Source organism: Anopheles gambiae, chromosome X, assembly GCF_943734735.2.
Source record: "Anopheles gambiae chromosome X, idAnoGambNW_F1_1, whole genome shotgun sequence".
In the NCBI taxonomy this organism is placed as follows: Eukaryota; Metazoa; Arthropoda; class Insecta; order Diptera; family Culicidae; genus Anopheles; species Anopheles gambiae.
Window position 1 is genome coordinate 516,524 of NC_064600.1, and position 20,259 is coordinate 536,782.

General features: G+C 50.8%; 2 protein-coding genes across 11 annotated transcripts; both read left to right on the forward strand.

Annotated features, from left to right (window-relative positions):
* The first annotated feature begins 327 nt into the window (after window positions 1-327).
* Window positions 328-6,369, forward strand: LOC4576034 (gamma-aminobutyric acid receptor subunit alpha-6). Of its 2 annotated transcripts, none has more exons than XM_061662407.1 (8): window positions 328-586; window positions 809-862; window positions 3,116-3,265; window positions 3,342-4,036; window positions 4,125-4,192; window positions 4,293-5,045; window positions 5,119-5,458; window positions 5,525-6,369. In XM_061662407.1, exons 2-8 carry the CDS (start codon window positions 810-812, stop codon window positions 5,677-5,679), a joined length of 2,214 nt encoding a protein of 737 aa, XP_061518391.1. In that variant the 5' UTR covers window positions 328-586; window position 809; the 3' UTR covers window positions 5,680-6,369. The 2 variants fall into 2 exon arrangements, with proteins under 2 accessions (XP_061518391.1, XP_001237369.3); XM_001237368.3 differs by having other exon boundaries at window positions 5,119-5,455.
* A 4,098-nt stretch (window positions 6,370-10,467) lies between these two features.
* LOC1272237 (monocarboxylate transporter 12-B) lies at window positions 10,468-19,751 on the forward strand. 9 transcript variants are annotated; one of them, XM_061662463.1, is made up of 7 exons: window positions 10,469-10,680; window positions 14,022-14,394; window positions 16,921-17,040; window positions 17,674-18,111; window positions 18,175-18,281; window positions 18,380-19,208; window positions 19,284-19,751. In XM_061662463.1, the coding sequence occupies exons 2-7, from the start codon at window positions 14,232-14,234 to the stop codon at window positions 19,445-19,447; spliced, it is 1,821 nt and encodes a 606-aa protein (XP_061518447.1). In that variant the 5' UTR covers window positions 10,469-10,680; window positions 14,022-14,231; the 3' UTR covers window positions 19,448-19,751. The 9 variants fall into 9 exon arrangements, with proteins under 9 accessions (XP_061518466.1, XP_061518447.1, XP_061518436.1 ...); XM_061662452.1 differs by lacking the exon at window positions 10,469-10,680 and adding an exon at window positions 12,059-12,196; XM_311120.5 differs by lacking the exon at window positions 10,469-10,680 and adding an exon at window positions 12,109-12,967.
* The last annotated feature ends 508 nt before the right edge of the window (window positions 19,752-20,259 follow it).

Below are 20,259 nucleotides of genomic sequence, written 5' to 3' on the forward strand. Positions count from 1 at the left end.
AAGGGGTAAGAAAGGGTTTCTCGTGGGAAAGAGTCGGTTGCTTTCGGTGGGTGGTTCCCATTGTAGGCAACACTGCTGACAAGGGAAATAGATCACAAACCAGCCAGCATCGCTCCCACCCGTAACCAATGTGGACGAAACCGCACATACACACACACACACACACACACACACACACACACATGTAAGAGAAGAATTTGTGTGAGTGTATGCGAGCAAGGAGCGAGCGAGCAGACGGCCAAAGCAGGCCGAGCCTGCCTGAGCGGGATGGAGTTAGCAGCGCAAACGAAGGTATCGCTAACGCCCGGCACAGGCGGGCGTTGGGCACAGTTTGAAATTGGTCGGCGCGAGAACGCACGTGCTCGCCCAGCTGCGGTCGCCCGGTCCCGGTCGTAAAGCGTGATTTGCATGAATCTGCATACAGCTGCGAGGGGCGTAGGACGCACTGGGCTGTGATCGTGTGTCCTGGCTGGCCGCTACGGGTGCGTCCAGTGTCCAGTTGGCGCGTGTAGTCGACGCGTCTCACGAGCTTCCCAAGCCGTGATCGCGAGCATCCCGAGCGAAACAGTGTCCTTCGCCGCTCAAGGTTAGTGAGAATTGTGACAACAGCTAGCGCCAACGATCGGCCATTCCCATCAATCAACTGCGAACACTCGCAAACATTTCTAGTGCATGAAAAGCCAAACCGAATTCCAACTCCAAATTCATTTGTTCAAGTGTGCATTACAGGCCTGTTCAACATTCCTTCCCTTGCCATCCCCAGAAAGGCATGAATAAATGGTTTTTCCCCTTTTTCACATCGTTCCAGCATGGCACATGCCGCGGTTCGCTTGCTCGTCCTCGCCTTCGTGCTGCTGCCGGCGTAAGTATTAGTAAGCGAACTCGAATAATTGATGCACTTAATCGGTCACACCAATCGGGTAAACAATCAAATTGAAGCTGTGTCAGCTGGGCACCAATCCCCATCGCCTAATTGTCCAACCGCCTGGGTACTTCACGGTGATAATTGCTCGGTGTGCAAGGTGTTTACAGCGCTGGCGGCTATACATCGTGTAGCATTTATATTTTAATTGCTCCATCCATTTCCATCGAGTGCCTTCGTGGTGCCCTGCCAGAGCCTTGTTACAATATTTGGTTCAATTGCAATGTGCATCCACACCACGGCCGAAACCATCCCGCCATAATTGACGTATTCACATGCCATGTCAGTGCACTGCGGCCCGCGCGCACACCTTGACAGGACGCGTGCCGCTGGCGGACCGTACCGTCCGGCTAAGCTGCCATAAGGACACTTGGCCCAATAGCGTAGGCTTTCTTTATCGATTTTTAAACTGTGTTTCTTCTTTGCACTCACTTTCCTGCTCTCGCTCACTCGCTTGCACGCAAAACGCTAGTTCTTTCTCTATGAAATTCCCTCCAGCATCCTTGTCCTTTGCTTTCTTTCTTCCTTTTGTGCTAAATCCACTTGCAGTTTGCCTTGTGCCCTTTCTGCCCATTATTAAGCGTTGCATCGGTCCATTTACTGTACAGCCCTGACCACCTCACCACCCCCTCTCATCCGTTAACAGCAGGGGGAGGTTTTTGTCCACTTTAATGCCGATTTATACCGCCCTTCTCGGCAAACGCGTGATGAAGTGTGAGTGAGACGCTCAAGCATTCTCGGCTCCGTAACGGGTTTAACTGGTCTAATTACATTTAAGTGGGTTCCTGCCTCGAGTGGTGCAGTTGAGACGGCAATTAGTAGTTTGCGCCCAAAAGCGAAACGAGCGCCCGAATGCCCTCTCCGCCCTCCCTTCTGTCCTGGGTTCAATCCCTCAGGCTTAACACTTAACTGTGCCCACTAAACTGTGTCCCGTAGTGACCCCGGAACAGGGAACCAGAGAAACAGTGTCCGTGCGGACGGTACAGACCGTGCACAACGGAAAGACAAAACCGAACACCAAGGGGGGGAGCAAAAGAGGGGAAAGAGGTTACCGTTTCAGGATACATAAAAAGGGGAACAAGTTCTTGGTGTAAGTGTGGTTGCGTAAGAAGGTTAAACCTACCTACAGGCGAACGAAGCATGAGCATCGGACATCAGACGCAAAACAGGATGTTGGTGACTTCTATGTCTGCCATCTTCACAGCTCGTACATATTTCGTGCTTGGAAATGAGGTCGTGAAAAGGCAACGCAATGAACTCGGCGGGACATCAGGCAAATATGAAGACAGTTCCCGTTGCATTAACCTAGCTTTATACTTTTCTGCAGACATATGCATCGATATCGATAGGGATGTTTAAACCGGAGCATGGTTTCGAAATCAGGCAATGAAAAATGGAATCTAACTCCGAATGTTCGGTTTTGATTCGGCTCCGACAGTTCCTGATGAATCTCGACGAATCCAGGTCGAACATTGCTGGAAAAAGTTGTATGAACTCGAATGATGCTGGATGCCTCCAGACTGTTCAGGACGGCTAGGAATGTTTCCAAATAAGTGTCGATAAGCACGCACCAAGAACTCTGTTGAGCTCTGGTTGATGGGTCCATCGAAACGGGTTTGAACACTCAAATTTTAAAAGCATCAGACCCGTTTCGATTGTTCAGAATTCACACAGCCAAAGCCGTAGAGAGTTGTGTGGAATATTTGAGAGTCATCCGAAGATGTCCTGAGTCGTCACTTGATGAGTCACTTGTAGTCATCTAGGCTCATACAGAGTTGTCGAAATTCATCAGGATTCAAATCATGTAGGATCATCCAGGAAAAACTACCCAGAGTCGTTTGGAATCGTTTAGAGTTGTTTGGAGTCATCCGGACTTATTTGGAGTTATCCGGACTCATCCGGAATCGTCTAGACACAGTTGGAATCGTTTGAATTCGTTTCGAATGACTCACACAGAACCGTCTGGGCTCGTTTGAAGTCATCCAGAGGGAGTCGTCCTGGCTCATCTCAATTCATCAGAAATCGTCTGGACTCTTATGCATTCGTTTCTGGACTCTGGACTGGGATTTGCCCAAAATAGTATGAAATCGTCCTAGATTATCCCTATCCAATTACTACAATATAGCTGCCGGATGATTTACCTCATTTCATATTATTGCTGTAATTCATATTTGCTATTATTTGCTGCGTTAGTTTCTTCGCCCTGACTAAGCAAACTGCAGCTAGCACGCTTAACCAACACAGCTCTATCGACCAGAGACGAATCGTTTCCTCAAACACATCTATCAATGGTGAAGGAAGTCTCGTTGGGAAAAAGTACAAATTCTTCTACCTCGTTCCAAGGTAATTAGCATCCCTCTTCCCAGCCCGAACAAGTTCCAATCTTCTCATCCTCTGCTCAATCCGTAATGTTCCTCAGTATCGAGCTATTGAAGTACACGCCTGCCGCTGGATATAATGCAACCCATCTGCAACCCATCGTTACCGGCCCGGGCAGTCATCGGAACGCCTCCCAGGCCAAAGTGCTGCTGCTCACATCGTCCTTTGTAGCACTTGGGGACGGCGGTTCCCAGGCCCCCAACCGGCATACCGATACGGACCAGCACCGCCTGTCGGTGGAGCTGCACAAGCTGCGCCATTTTGCCACCATTGCCGGTGTACAGCCGAGCAGCACTGGCAGTAAGCAGCGCTCCAATCCACGTACCTTACTGGATAGCGACGAGTCGGCACGGGAACGCACCGCATCTAGGTACCGTGCGTTATCGCCGGACGCTGGATTTCACACAAGCCACGGCTCTAACCGGTACTACATCTATACCGATCCTATACGTCCTCGAGGACTCGAGGCAGAACCGGAGGCGGATGACGGTACCCAACGGCAAAGAGCAGACGGAGCAACACGGAACGAAAGGGAGCATCCGGTGGCATCGCATGTATATCACCGACAGGCACGATCGTTCAACAGTACTGAGGAGGAGCCCGGGGAGCGGGAGAAGAGCGATCGCTTCAAACGCCGCAGTGCCGTGGACGATATGTTAAGCAAGAACATTACGATCATACTGGAGAATCTGCTGAAGCGATACGAAAACTCACAAATGCCAACGCATGGACAAGGTAAAACGCATGTCGGGAAATTGAGAATGTACTTTACATGACTCTTGGAAGTGGTTACTAAAGATGTGCTTACTCTTTTTGCCTGCAGGTGTACCTACCTTAGTGCAAACCAACATACTTATACGAAGCATGGGCCCAGTGTCCGAACTCGATATGGTGAGATGATGTTGTGCCACAACAGCTTCTAACTAAATCTTGTAGACAGTATCGGGCCTTAATTCAACTACGTCTCTCTTATTGGCTTCCATGCATGCAGGATTACTCGATGGATTGCTACTTCCGACAGTACTGGCGCGATAAGCGGCTCAGCTTTCGCGGCCCGATCAAGAGCCTGTCGCTCAGTATCAAGATGCTGGAGCGCATCTGGCGCCCGGACACGTACTTCTACAACGGCAAGCATTCGCACGTGCACACGATCACCGTGCCGAACAAGCTGCTGCGCCTGAGCCAGGATGGTGAGATACTGTACTCGATGCGGCTCACGATCAAGGCATCCTGCCTGATGGAGCTGCGCAGTTTTCCGATGGACCGGCAGTCCTGCCCGCTGGTGCTGGGTAGCTATGCCTACTCCCGCCAGCAGCTGGTGTACCAGTGGAAGGATGAGGACTCGGTCAACTTCGTGCCGGGCATGACGCTCAGCCAGTTCGATCTGATGAGCTTCGGGCAGAAGAACTACACGTTCATTAGGCGCGAGGGCGAATTCTCCGTCCTGCACGTGTCGTTCAATCTGCAGCGCCACACCGGCTACTTCCTGATACAGGTGTACGTGCCGTGCATTCTGATAGTGGTGCTGTCGTGGGTGTCGTTCTGGATTCACCGAGAGGCGACGAGCGATCGGGTCGGGCTGGGCATCACGACCGTGCTGACGCTGTCCACCATCAGTTTGGACTCGCGCACCGATCTGCCGAAGGTGCGGTACGCCACCGCCCTCGACTGGTTTCTGCTGATGAGCTTCTTCTACTGCATCGCAACACTGCTCGAGTTTGCCGGCGTGCACTATTTCACGAAGGTAACCGGTCGTTCTCGAGGTACTCTTGTATGCTCTTTATAGTGTTAACATCTCAGCCCGGTCTCCGGTACAGGTCGGCAGTGGTGAGATACCGCTGGACGAGGAGGAATGGGAAGACATGGAGGGTGTGGAGGAGATACGGGACCTGCCGACGCTGCAGCAGCATCTCAGCACGGCCGCCGCGATCGAGTCACCGCGGCTGCTCGCTGCCCGGCGCCGCAGCTCCCTGATCTGTCCCATTTACAACGACCCGACGCACATGTTCAAGCCGACCTCGTCCCACCTCTCCACGATGGAGCGCACCACGCAGACGGAACCGCCGAAGGAGCCAACCTGGAAGCAGGTCTGGCTGTGCTTCCTCGGGGATGACCAGTTCCGGCGCCGTCGCCAGCGGGAAGCTTCAGCCCGAGGTAGCAGTGTTTGAGCGGTCGCGACAAAATCAATAACGCAACGATGTGGTGTCGTTCTCTCTCTTGCAGGTGGCGGCAATCGGCACATTAACAGCGTATCGCTCATCGATCAGGCGGCTCGCGTTCTGTTCCCGGCGTCGTTCACGTTTTTCAACATTCTCTACTGGCTCGTCTACTACACGTACCAGGCCGACTTCACCTGGACACCGTTGAAGGAGGTTTAAAGCTCGCCTCGCCCGCCATTCGCCAACATTTCGCGTAAGTAGTAACATTCTTCACATGCCGTATACCGGCGGTAGGGGAAAATATTCCAGCCGCACGAGAAGCTTCTCCCTTAAAGAGGGGAAATTCCTCCCTTAAACAACCGGCATGCCAGCATAGGGTGTAATGCGTACAATGAACCGTCTTAACAGTGGAAGCTGCTTGCAAAGGGGCAGGATGAAACAACGGAAAAATGAAATGTATACTTCCCTGTACGATTTATGACAGCTAATTTGCCAGCGTTCTCTTAGCAGTAGATTTCAATTGAAAGGATCCAGTAATTGCCAGCCAGCACTAGGAAGCTAAAGTCCACTCATCGAAATTGAACGCACTCCGTCTAAAAGAAAGCCGTATCCGAATTCAACCAGAAACAGGTTTCCATCCAAACGAATCTAAAGCCCAATGGTTTCAACTCGAAGCAGGTAGTCAAGGTAGGAAAAATATACCAAACATTTTGAGCATCTGTTAAGTATGATTAAGAAAAGTGAACGTGGAAGAGCAAAAGCGCATCTTTGTATACAACACCCAGTAGCCCGAAATGCGAGCCTCCTCCTTATTCCCACAGGTCGATTAAAGCAAAGAACGTTGGTTAATGTATGTAGAACGATTAGCAAATAAACTGGCACGTGTTGAAGCAATGATGACGTTCGTTTCATGCTCCTTTGGCTTGTGTGACGGGGTTGGTGTGTACAGGAGTGGGTACGATATGCGGAAAGCATTTGGTAATTTCATTTACATGTAAAATAATTGATTCTAGGGTCACAAAAATGCCAGAACAATCAATCTGGAATCATGGGAATTTTGTAAAACATATAACAAGTCTTTGTTTCGTTCTTTGATGAGATTATACTCTAGTATTTTTGTTTATTGTTTTGTTTTGTTTTAATGCAGAGGTAGTACCGAATAAGTAAATATGTAAGCTCTTCTTATCTTAGTAGCTTCAAAGCCAAATGTGTTTCAAAGTCAACTGAGTCAGAGTGCATACTGGTTTTGGAACTATTTCCTATCCCATATTTGTCCCGCAACTAACTACTGCACTACTGCCCTCGAAATATCACCAAGCAATAACGATGATCGACCTGATCCTGAACCCATTCCGATCCTGGAAATTGTACAGAATCGGAATTGTATCTCTTACTAAAATTAGAGGGCTGTAACGTTCGTAATCGTAGCATGTTTGGCGACGCTCTCTTGAATACGATAATGTTCTCGTCTAATTGTAAAAATAGACAAAGGAAGGCCACAGGTCAATGGCATGTAGTAATATTCTGTATTTTGGAGGTGTTTAGGATTAGGTGTCAGATTGTTTGCTCATCTAACTGATCTTCTGAGCACCATCACAGTCAATTTAAGATTCTTTCGTTTGTTTCGAACACTTCATTCACAAACTGTCTGCATCCAGCTGTTGGAATTCAAATCCAATTGGGGGTCGATTGACCACATGCTATTGCAATGTCCATACCGGTAGGTATCTGTCAACCATGGAGCGCTACTACTATTATTAGACAAAACAAGCATGCAGCAGTTATTCCAACCAACTAAATTCTATTTTTGAAAACATGTAGCAGTGCACTATTCCCCCACTGCGCTAATTACAAACCATCCAGCAGGGATTGGAGCTGTTCTTAGTATTCATTCCAGTTAGCGTGCAGTAGAACTTCTCCACATGCCTCGAATGGTGAAAGCAAGCGGTCCCGGTTTTTTGTTTTTTCCCCCACATTTCTATTTCACTTTTCACGCCTACTTAACTCACAGCTAATTGTGCAGCCGGTGTGCATGCTGGCCTTGCACACGGGGAGCAGCAGTAAGCTGTGGCGCTGCACTGTGGGCACGGACCTGCAAAACAAAAGCGTCAACCCAGCAGCAGCAGCAGCAACAAGTAGTTGCTGGTCGATAATGCTCCTGCCTGGCTCCCTTTGGGCCGTACGTTTCGTACACCCGAGTGGTGGGTTTCGGTTTTCCAGCGATTTGTTTTTTTTTTTACCTCCAATGAATGGGTGGCCGCCCCGTGCAGCGTGGAGGGAAAAGTGTTTGACTAGCTTTTTGTTTTTGGACACGTTGAACGAGTAGTTTTTTTTGCGTCTTTGTTGTTTTGCTTTCTATTTTCCTTCCGAACCGGTTGGCTTGGTTGGTTCTCGCTCTCGCCGCAAGCGAGGGGGGGGGGGGGGGGGGGCGCATACCGAAAGCTCTCATTCTAACCGACATCGTCGCTCCTTAGCATCTTCCAGCAAATCGGGTTGCAACTGTCGGCCGAACTGGAGCCCCCAGCAGTGTCCCGCACGGGGTGACAGTGTTTGGCGCGCGAAAGCTCACGCGCACGTGATGGTGCCTACCCAGGTGGCAGTCGGGTGCCCCAGTCCGGACGAGTCTCTACCCGGTGGTGGTTGGTGGAGTCGGCCATGGCTCTCATGGTTAGTTTTTGAAGAAGTGTTTAGTGCGTGTGAGTATGTGTGTGTGTGTGTTTGTTTAGAGTTTGATGTCCTGACATGGGCGAGCAGGTTCGTCCCCGGCGGCACCGGAACTGTGCCGATGGATTTCGCTGGCCAACGCATCTCGCTCGGTAAGCAGCGATATTGCCCATCGCGGCCCTTCAGTGCCCAAGAGAGTTGTAGCCAGCTCGGTTCGAAATCCGTTTCGTCACCTTCGGTCGGGGGAAACCGCACGACACCGTTCTGCCGCAGCAGGGGCCGCAGTCGTGCCAATCGATTGCCGCAAACAACCTTGACTCAGTTCGCGCGGATCACGGCGGCCAGTTCGTGTGCCGCAAACTTTGGTCGATGAAGTTTAAAACACACACACACACACAGACACAGTGAGAGCGAAAATCTCACCAGCACGGGAAACAGGAATGCGATGAAAGCACGTCGTCGTTTGGGATTGGGAGGACGCCACTGCAAAAAGGACGAACAAAAACACGCGGGTAGCGGTTGGGCTCATTGGGCACCGGCCGCCGAACCGGATTCGGTTCCCTTCCAGATACAGAGAACACTTCCGATGGAGCGATGAGCGAGCCAGATAAGCGGCCCATTGCTCGGTGTTGCTTCCTTCCAGGCCGTGTCCTTTATCGTATTGGCACAATATTGACACTGGCCTGCAGGCGTGTGCAGGCAGTGTGTCTGTGCCGCGTCTGCCGTATCGTTTCTATCTTTCATAATTGATGCGTTCTTTAATGACCTCGATCTTCCCGCCTTCTAGCGACAGTGTGACGGATTTTTCTTTCTCTCTCTCTCTCTCTCTCTCTCTCTCTCTCTCTCGTACATATCGCTGTGTAATCCCCGGTGGTTGGTGCGAAATCACTCCAGGCAGCTGGAAAGTGTGATCCAGCGATGGAGGAGTAGGGGGAGGAGGGCAAGCGTAACAGTAACCTTAATCTCCGCAAACAAACATGGCGCATAGATATGGAGTGTTTTGTTGTATCTTTTTTTATTGCTTTACTTTTTGAGTTTCAACCAATGTAACCTTCATTTTATTCTATAAAACGAAAGGTTTACACTCGTTACATTGCTCTGAAAAGGGGTAAGAATGACTTGTGACAGCTGAACGGCAGTGACAGCTGCTGTCTGACAGATTGTATACTAAACACGCCATCCGGAATGGTAACTTTGTTTACATCATTGGATTATTGTTATTTATAGCTCTGTTTCTTTCTGCAATCAAGTCTGTACGTTCCAAACACTCAAGGTTTATCAAATCAATTCTTGACGAGAATACGCTTCTAGAAATTCGCTTCAAATATTAAACTATGCAAATAGAGGAAAACTCCCTTCTTTGCAATTTTTAATACTCATCCGCCTAACGATCTCAACTCTTTGTTTATGGGTTCGTTCGGTTAGAAGCGTAAAATCAGACTTCACGTTACGCTCGCGTCTTCAGAACGCATTAACCTCGCCGCTCGGGAAAAAAACCCCATTATTCCATGCCAGTGTTTATGTCTCACATTTACAGATCGTAAAACAAATCAATTCCGAGCTAAGCCGAGCCGATCGATTCCCCCGTATCACGCCAGCCCGAAACGAACGTGCGCCTTGTCATTGTCGCGGTAGTAATAATTCTTCGCGGTTGGTTGTTTTAGTCCGCGTCTGCATCTGTTTATTTATTCGTGTTTTTTTTTGTTTTTTTTTTGCAACCTCAAACCCCTCCCACTGAAGTCCTAAACATCAACAGCCCCAAACTACATCTAAATACCGTATCCAGCTGAAAGTCACGCAAGGCAACGCCAAGGCCCCCTCGACAAGCGGCAAGAACTTATCTTTGAGGTTTGCTGGAATTATGATTTGGGTTGTTTATGTGTCTGTGTGTGTGTGTTTTTTTTTCTTCTGCCGCAAATACATTTCGGTACGGCGCGAAATTGGCCCCGGGGCAACGGGTTTAAGTTATCGCTAGCCTTCGCCGGGAGCGGGTGCTGAATGCGGCTGTGGTTGACAAAAATTAGGGAGCGCGTGATTTTGGAGCGATTGGAGAAAATAGAAAATTGAAATAAGTATCGTTGGCGAACATTTCCGGCACACCCTGGTATTCGATTCCAGCTCCAATACGGCAAAACGGAGTCTACTTCATAACATTTGCTTGGTGTGGGTGTGTGTGTGTTTTTTTTTCGGTGGATCCCGCGTAGTGAGAGCGTATGCGCAAACGCCTGCGCAACACGTGCGCAAGCAGGGGGCCAAAAATAAACGTCCGCTCGAAGACCGGCTGCCAGCCACACAGGGTACGCAACAGTTGCTCTTAAGCCGTTCATCCCATTAGAAAATTGGGAGTGTATGTGCCTGTGTGTGTGTGTGTGCGTTGTATTAGTGGGAGGAAAAAAAACATAGTGCGTTGCAAACACCGTGCCCTCGGGAAGTCTGCAAGGTCCCGTGGTCTAGCCTGCGCAAGCAATAATCCCGAACGCAGTGCCTCAAATGTGGCGCCATCAATGAGCGATCAACATCGGTCACCTGTGACACAGGCCGGAAATGTGTCGAATCGTAAGTATATGCATCGACCCCTCTCGCACGCCATACTGCACCGGCGAGCTGTTGCGCCTAATCGGTGTCGTAACGGCGAGCGGCAAGATAAGATAAGCGCGAGTGAAAGGGTGAGATTGTGCGAGCGCGTGTGCGCTTGGATATACCCCGACGCGTGAGCCAGCTTCGGCGCATGTTGCATCATCCACCAACGGTGACCCCGTGCACGTCCGGTCCGTGTGCGAATCAAACATCAATCAAAAGAGTTGTACCACCAGCGATCAATGTTCCTGCACGATTGCCTACCACCAAACCCAGCCTTCAGGGCACAGCGTCCACGCGTCCTTTCGTGTTGCAGTGCACGGCGCGTCCTCCAACGGCGGATGAGGATGTAAACAACCAGCCGCTGGCGGTTGGTGGAGCGTACTAGCTAAGCCGGAAGCTAGCAGTGACAGATGTAAAGAAGGCACGTGTGACATGCTTTACAATGCAGACAGTGGCATTAGCGGCTGTTTATCCAGTGCCACACAGTGCTATGGCTATGGCACACACCACAGACCGCAGGTCATAGCAACAGTGTCATCTGGACGGTGACTGACAATGTCGCTGAGTGTCTACCAGCAACAGGTTGGTGTTTGTTCGCAACCGACCGGCAGTTTGCGATGCATAATGCCACTGGCAATGGCGTTTTATGGCTAGATTGTAGCTGGTAGATGCTTTATCTGCGCCGTGATAACCCATCCAGATGGCGCTTTAATCGGTGCAGCAGTTGGAAGGAAGGAAACAGAAACAACGTCGTCTTGAGCGATCTTTTAATATAGTGCAACGTGGTGCACAAACCAGGACCAACTAAAAAGGGTCTAACAAGGTCAATCAATTCCCCCCCGCACCTCCACAACCTCCCCGCACACCTTCTCCACGATGTATGCCGCAGCAAAGAATGTCGTGGCAGAAAGCATCTAATTAAACACCTTCAACCGAAGGCTGGTAGGCCAAGAAACGAGGCCGGCTATAGCAGACACCTACCTATTGACATTTTTTTTTTTTTTTTTTTTTGAGACAACGGCAGCGAGCGACCAAAGGGCCAGAATGCAGTCGCGGGCGCTATTTTCAGCAACAAAGCAACCGTGCTGCAGTGGAGGCGAAAAAAGAAACGAAAACCGGCAACAGTTAAGCTCGAACTCGCGCATCGAACCGCTATTTTTACGCATTCTCGATACTGTGCAGGGCCAGAACTAAGACATTGTCCCCACGCGGCTGCCTCGTTGCACTCGGAAACGGGGGGAGAGTAGACAGAAAAGAGAACAAGAGTGAAGGAGAGCGAGAGAGCTGATGCAAAAAAAAACAAAAAAACAAAAACCAACGCGCGCTACGTTACTAGTGTCGTTGTTTGCATTACGGTACCGGTAGGCGCGAACAGAACCTGCCACAAAGAGACGCCTCTGACCTGACGCGTAGAACGGAGCCGGGGCTATGTGGGAAGCAGGGGTGGAATGCAGCCGCAGTGAAAGTGTGCAGCGCGTGTTTATACTTGAACGTGTGTGTTTGTTTTTTTTTGTTTTGTTTTTACTCTCACCCGGTTTTGCTACGTTCTGTCTATGGAGCTTCCGCATCCCGTGCCGTTTTAGAAGGTTGCGGACTGCGGAAGCGAACCCGTCCGAGCGACAGAAAAATGCAACAAGAAAACAACACCTGCCAACGAGAGCGTGCGTGCGTGTGTGTGTGTGTGTGGGAAAGTGCAAACCTCGGCACGATAAGGCGGTTCAGCGGAATGCGCTACTCAAGCAACGACGCAAACAACGGCTCAGGTGTCGCACTTGGGCCCTCCACCATTGACTGCGCTTATTATGGGCGATCCCTTCAGGGTCCGTTCCGGTGCAGAGTGGCCACTCGAACGGTCAACAATGTAGCCTCGCCAACAATCGAGATAAATGCGCTGCGGTGCCAGAACGCGCCATAAATCCTGCAGCACGTTCCCGATTGGCCCGGTGCGGTCTCGCCGTCCCGCTCTGATCAGCGATCGATTAGACGGTGCCCGAACGGATGACGAACGCGGGGCACGATCGGTTCGCGGCGTTCGTGTGCCCGGACCGATCGGCTATCGGTGGCGGCGTGTTCGGCAGCATCCTAACGCTGAATGGGGGCCGCCGCCACCGCCATCACACTGATAACATGATGCGGCAATGGCGGATAGATAATGGCGGGTTCGATTGCGGACGCGAATACGCGCGCGTCCCGTTCGCAGTCGTCGGTCGGTTCTTCACCCGTGCGGTTCTCGGTGCAGCAGTGGCACTTCAGATCATCTTAGGCAAGTGATGACAGGTCTGTCTCTCTCTGCTACTAGGTGGCGCCGTTTCTTTGTGCGTGTGGCTGATACTAAACAAAAACCGCGAGGGCGATCTGCAATAAACCGCCTTTCTTCTCCCACCATTCCTCCAGTTCAACAATCAATCTTTCAAAAATCCCCCTACCGCTAAAGGAAACGGTTCTTCCTCGGGCTGAGTAACCACCGATGCACTGTGTGCACATGCACACTAAGCTAAAAGCTATTTTTTTTTGTTATTTTGTGTATGTGTGCGTGTGTGGTCTGCCGTTCCAGTGGAGTTGTTGTGCCGACTTCTTGCTGCAGAGGCGCTTGCAAGTGTGCCGGCCAAAAAGGGGTCCGATCGGATGCGTTCCATGGGATGCAGGCGGGACGGGAGAGGGCACACTGTTTGTAGATGATTCACTGACCGAGCGGTTATTTGATAGGCCCGCGCCGGTTAGGCGTAAACAAAGGCTGAACGGGCGGACAAAGCAGCTGAGAACACAGCGGCTTATCGGGTACGCGTTACCAAGTGAACCGGCGCGACAGTGAGGACTGGCACAAGACGGTAATAAGGCTGTTTGCGCGCCGCCCAAGATTCGGGTCGTTCGATGTGGTTGTGTGCGTGTGTGTGTGTATGATCCTTCACGCGTAGTTCAGATTGCTGGTAGTTGCCTGGGAACCTTCAGCCCGGTCCGGTGTCCAGTGAAACTATTGACGAGTGTCACGAGCGTGTGCCCCACTGATACACCACTATCGCACCACGTGGGCGCGTAATACAGTTCGAGCAAAGCCGAGATAAGGCAAGAAGGGTCGGCAGCCGCTGTGAACTGACTGTCTGTGTGTGACTCAACGCGGAAGCGATCGCGCTATTGTTTATTTCGGCCCTGTGTACGTCGATAGTGTGTGGTAGTTGGTAGAGCTGGAGCGTGCCCTCGACCAGAGACAGTGTGATAGTTTGTCTGTTTGCCTGCGCGTTGCTCCATCGCTGAGCGTTTGTAGAGAGCTTCCCGAGCCCATGTCTTATCGTACGCCCATCGTCTCCCTTTCCGAACAGATGCGTGACATCGACCAGCTAGCCCACAACGCTACACAACGTAACCTGACGCCACGTGCCTAACGCCAGCAGTGCGGAGGGAAACCTGACGTGACGCAGCAGCTAGAACCCAGGGCCCGAGGACCAGATTTGGCAGAGAACTCCAACCCCGCAACCCCCTCTCTCTCTCCCCCTCCCCCTCCAATACATATCAACACACCAGCCGGTGAGATGACGCACGGACCACCGGCAAGCCGCAAGCGGCAGCAGCAGCAGATCGACAGTGATATCGAGCAGAGCGTCACCGAGGTGGACCCGAATGGGTTGCCCACACCGCCGGACGGTGGCTGGGGCTGGATGGTGGTGTTGGCCTCGTTCAGCATTCATATCATCAGTAAGTATCGTTGCCCGAGCAACCTTTGCTACTAATCGTCATCCACGGTCGACGCGGCCCACGTGGGTTACCAACGGCCACTGCGGCCCAATAACAGATCAATCATGCGCGCATGTGGCTCGAGTACCCTCCGAACGGGGTGAACGGGGAGGGGGGCCCAGATAACACACACACACACTTTCGGCAGGTCCACAATGTAAAGCATCGGTTGAACGATGATCGATTAACGATAAGCAGCGCAATTGAACTTTCCTCATCGTTCAATCGGCATCTATTGTTTCGATGGTCCCGGGTGGCAGCTATTGGCTATTAGTGGACGAGGGGGACGCCCTAAGTTTTGAAGCTGATGTAGCTTTTGTCAGATAACGGATAGGGCTCTTGTTACATAATTACTTTTTTTTTTTGAAGGACAATTTCGGAAATAAACGCCTCTGCTCAATTGCTGTCAACTACAGCAAATGGTAAGCAGGACGGCTGCCAGTAGTTCTGTGGCAACATGTTCCTAAACATGTGGAGCTTCAACGATGTGTTTGCTTAAGATAGACTGTACTTCAGAAGATTAACGAGCTATCATGACTGTTCGTGTCCTTCGATTCGATACTTAAGATGCTCGTAAAGTCGTTATCGGTTGAAGATGAAGTTGCCAACCAATGTTATGTAGCGTAAGGCGACAGACAGTAGAAACCATTGTTGTTCCAGTGCGTAGTTGAGATTATTTTGACCAATGCATTCATTACCCTGTAAGTATTTTCATGACTGTCAGTATACCTGAGCTTGCATATCAACATAGAATTTTTTTTTTTTGAACCATTCAAAGTGTGCCTTAATATTCATACTTTTAACTGTTATCAGTTGCTCGACTTGTAGACAAACGCTGAGACACGTTGTCTAATGCTGACGCCTCAGATATAACCATTAGAACCTTTAAAGATTTTTTTTTTCGATAAACGATTGTAATGTTCATTACAACATCTCAGTTAGCTATGTCTTTGACTTGGATCTTACTTGGATAATGCATGAGACAGTTGCTTTATGCATTCGTTGAGCCCTTAGTGGATCTTTCACGAATATAAAATGCTTTATTGACTCGTTTTATAGATTGTGCAGCAAAAAAGCATTCTTACAAAGCCGGAATGCACAGCTAAACACCATCGCCGACGGTGCATTAATTCTAGCGTCGATCTTTGTGCGGCCAGCCTCCCTCGTCGACAACAAAGCCCGCGATCGTTTACAGGCGCTTTATTAAACCAGTTACCGACATGGCAAAACCCATGATTAACCGTTTTGATCCGCTTTTCCTTTATGCAAGCGGTACTGCATCATCGACAACTTGGAACGCGGCCGATGACAGTGGTGTTGTTGCGTGCCCTCCAAGGACGAACATCCGTGGCCGTACTGAAGCATGTTCGACTAGCCTGTGCGCGATCGGTATGCGGCGGCTAATGTGGCTAATGTCTGTCCATTGCTTTGGAGCGTAATGATAGAGACGAAAACAACACGATGCCAAGTACAGCATGTTTGCTTTGCGGCTGTAAAGTAAACGTACACAAATTATTAGGTGCCATAGCCTTGACCGAGCTGATGGCGTTGATTTGTTGTTTTGTTGTTCCTATTCTTAAATTAAAAACATGCCCGTCGGGCTGGGATCCATCTGGTGGCTAGGCACTAGCCGAAACGGCTGATTAAACCAACGATCCTGAACCAATGATTTGCTCTGAATGAGGTTGCTGGACGGAAAGAACACGTGATCGCGAAACACGCGATCCTCGTACCGGAGAGCTTTTCCCGGGAATTCCTTCCCTCTTCGCGATTGAGCTTAGCCGCCTATCAATGATTCAGCTGATGAGCGGCGCCTCCTGTTTCTGTGTGCAGCGGGAAAGAACCTGCCCCGGAAACCAATCAAACAGTGCAAGCGTCCGATTGCCCAATAGAACGGTGCAAAGCGCAGGCGGCAGAAACATTTGTAAACATACATTCATACACGAAAGGCGCAGCTTGACAACGTAAACCAGACGCCGATTGCAGCGATATGTTTTACTGCTTCACCTTGCGCGAGCGCGCCGGGCCATGACACTTCTCGCACTGGCCGTGCTGCTGATAGTGCGCACCCCGGGGCGGATGACCCGGGTTAAAGGGGAGGGCGCGAAAGATTAGCCGCAAGGTGAGGGAAAAACAACAACCCCGGTCCCCGGGTGCAGTCAACCACGGTCAGCGCAAACGCACGCGGGCGCGAGATTATCAACCGATGGCCGATGGTTTCGAACGGTTGCGTTTGCGCTGCTATCAAGATCAGGGTGCGAGCGGCACCCGAGCAAAACGAACAGTGTCTTCCGGGGACGGGCATTTGCCAAACTGCTATCTTGCCTGGCTGAAATTGTCCGCTCTAATATATGCAATCACGTATCAGCAATCATTAGCGGGATCAGTGAATGTAGTGGTAGAGCGGACGCGCAGCAATATTCCCAACTATCCATGTTCTGAGGCTCTGCTCGAAACTAACCAAGCGTTTGTCTCATCCCCACACAGCCGACGGTTTGACGTACTCGTTCGGTATTTTCTACTCCGAGTTCCTGACGTACTTCAACGAAGGTAAAGGCTACACGGCCTGGATCGCATCGATCCTTGTAGGTGTTACACTATGCTCCGGTAAGTTCCTCGCCAACAGTTCGTTGTACTTCTATGTTTAACCTCCTTTCTTTTTATTTTTCTCCTGTTCTTTCTTTTATTTTTCTTTTTTTAACTTTCTTTCTTTTCTGTTCTTTTGTTTTGTTTTGTCTTCTATTTCTTATTTTTTTGCTTCTTTTACCCTTTCTTCTCTTTTCCTTTCCTTTGTTCTGCTTCTTGTTCTTTTTGTTGTCTTCCTTATATTCTTCTTCCTTTCCTTTTTCTTATTCCTATCTTATTACTAATCCCATTCTTGCTTCTAATTTTGCCCCTTTTCTTCCTTTTCTTATTTCTTTCTTTTTCTTCTTCGTCTTCGTTTTCTTTCGTTTTCCTTATCTGTTTTCTATTATTCTTCTTGCTGTTGTTTTTTCCTCTTCCTGTTACTTTATTTTGTACTTTTGCTTCATCATTTTCTTCTTCGTCTTCCTATTACTCTTCAACACTTCATTTTGCTCCTTGTTTCTACTTCCCTTTTTTTATTCCTGTTTCTGTTCTTTTCCTCTTCCTCTTCCTCTTCTTCTTCCTCTTTCTCTTCTACTTCTTTTTTCTTTCCCCTCTTCCTCCACATCGTCGTATTTTTCTTCTTCTATGCTGTATCTCGCATCGACCGGACAGGACCCATCTCGTCATCGCTGGTCAACCGGTACGGTTGCCGGGCGGTCACGATTGCCGGTGCGCTGCTCGCTAGTGCCTCGCTCGCGGTCAGCATGTACGCGACCAGCGTGTTCATGCTGTTCATCACGATCGGCGTCGGCACCGGGCTCGGGCTGGGACTGATCTATCTGCCCGCGATCGTGAGCGTCACGATGTACTTCGAAAGACTGAGATCCCTGGCGACCGGCATCGCGGTGTGCGGTTCCGGCCTGGGGACGTCGATCTTCGCCCCGCTGACCGAGGCGCTGATCAAGAAATTCCAATGGCAGGGCGCACTGCTGGCGATCGCCGGCATCGTGCTGATCTGCGTCCTGTTCGGGCTGATGTTCCGGCCGCTGGTGCACGAACCGGCCAGCCCCGGAAAGGAGCTCCAGGAGCTGCCGCAACATTCCAGCGCCGGTAAGTGCGCGCCGCAGGTGCTAGCAGCTGAACTCTAAACCCAACGCAATGTTTGCCCGACAGATCCAAGCACCACCATGAAGCCGACCTCGGGCAACGCTAACGAAAGCAACCTGAAACGCTCCAACAGCCACGGTCATGTCGATGCACCGAAAATAGATCTCAATGCGGTACGTAAACTCCCGTCTCACTGGGTTAGTGCTGCATCACGCCCGCTGCTCTGTCTTAATCTGCTCCCATGCACCACCATTCCGAACTCCAATTGCAGAACGGACACTCGGCAAGTGGCCACAACCTGGACAAGCACACGCGCACCACCCCGGGCGAGGATGCGAAACGGCTCGGCCTCAGCCAGCCCCTCCTCACGGCACCGGAAAGTGTGCAGCCAGTGCCGCTGAAGCGCACCGAGAGCGGCACCATGTACCGCAAGGACGCACTCTACACCGGCTCCGTGCACAACATCGCGTCGCGCCACGCCTCCCAAGCGAACCTGTCCATCTACGAGAAGGGCAGCTACGGCTCGGTCCAGGGCAACGGGCTGCACCGGCCGCCGGCCGAACCGGACGCCCCGGAGCGCTGCCTCGGGTGCATACCGTGCTCGCGCGAAACCTGCGACACCTTCCGCGAGATGATGAACTTCTCCATCCTGAAGGATCCGATCTTCATCATCTTTACCGTGTCGAACTTTCTGACCAGCGTCGGGTTTAACGTGCCGTACGTGTACCTGGCCGCCCAGGCCCAGGTGCTCGGCATCGGGTCGAAGGACGCGAGCTATCTGCTCGGCATCATCGGCATCGCCAACACGGTCGGGCGCATCGTGCTCGGCTACCTGTCCGACAAGCCGTGGGTGAACCGGCTGGCCGTGTACAACTGCTCGCTGGCCGTGTGTGGCATCGCGACCGCCCTGTCGGTGCTGTGCGTGGACTTTTACTGGCTCGGCGTGTACTCGGCGGTGTACGGCTTCACGATCGGTGCGTACGTCGGGCTGACGTCCGTCATTCTGGTCGATCTGCTCGGGCTGGAGAAGCTGACGAACGCGTTCGGGCTGCTGCTGCTCTTCCAGGGCATTGCCTCGTTCGTGGGGCCACCGATCGCAGGTAAGCAATGGGGCGGAAGATTCTTCCTATGAAAAAAAAAGAACGATGTGCTCATCAAACCGTGCTCATTCGCAGGCTGGCTGTACGACTACACACTCTCCTACGGTCCCGGATTCATCATGGCCGGCACGACGATCGCCATCAGTGGTGCGATGCTGTTCGCCATCCCGTCCCTGCAGCGATATCTGGCCCGGCGACGATCCGCCGCCGTTGCCACGGTGGCCATTCCGTTAGAGTAGACACACCGCGAGCCCTGTTACGGTGTCCTGCCCAATTTTGTTCATAGCCTCCGACAGGGTCCGGCGGATGGAATTAGTTTGTTTTGCTTACCTCATTTACTTGCCGCGTACCGAATAGAGCTTAAGGTCGCGCGTCGTAGCAGCTTAAGGTAGCGCCGCTCAAGAGCGAAGTGCGTGCGGGAGGCAACACAGCCGTCATCGCGCAGTTTTGATTACTATTTGTAAGAACAGTTTTTGTTTCCGTTTTTTTTTTCGTCTTTTGTCTTGGCTTTTGTTCGAAATAAATTTACTTTCTACTATTAAATATGTGTGTTGGTATTCATTTGAAACTGTGCCGTTAGTTTAAAATCATAATCAAGCGATATATACTCTACGTAACGTATCTAGATCACAGCGCCTAAAACGTATGCAATGTTTCGTCATCGACCGAAAGCGCGAAGGGAAAACAAAGCACAAAATCACTTAGCTTTCGGATGCCCTCTGGTGACAGATTTGTTGTAACAATGAATTATAAGCTTACCGCGTCGTTTCTTTCGTTTAAATGCAAACCGATGCAGTCCCATAATGTGTCTTTATATGTTAAGACGCTCGCCCAGTTCAAACGCGGACAAGGAGCGAAACCCCGATAAGGGCGGTAGGCAAAAGGTAGTGTTGAACTTGCTTCGATTTTATTTGGATCGCTCGATACAAGGTGGCACCGAATGCGGAATGCAAAACGGTGCAAATGTAACACGTAGTTGTAGACGGATTGGAGATGCTGTGGGAGACGTGAAAGAGTACAAATTTTAAGGGAGAGGAGCGGAGGGAGCCAA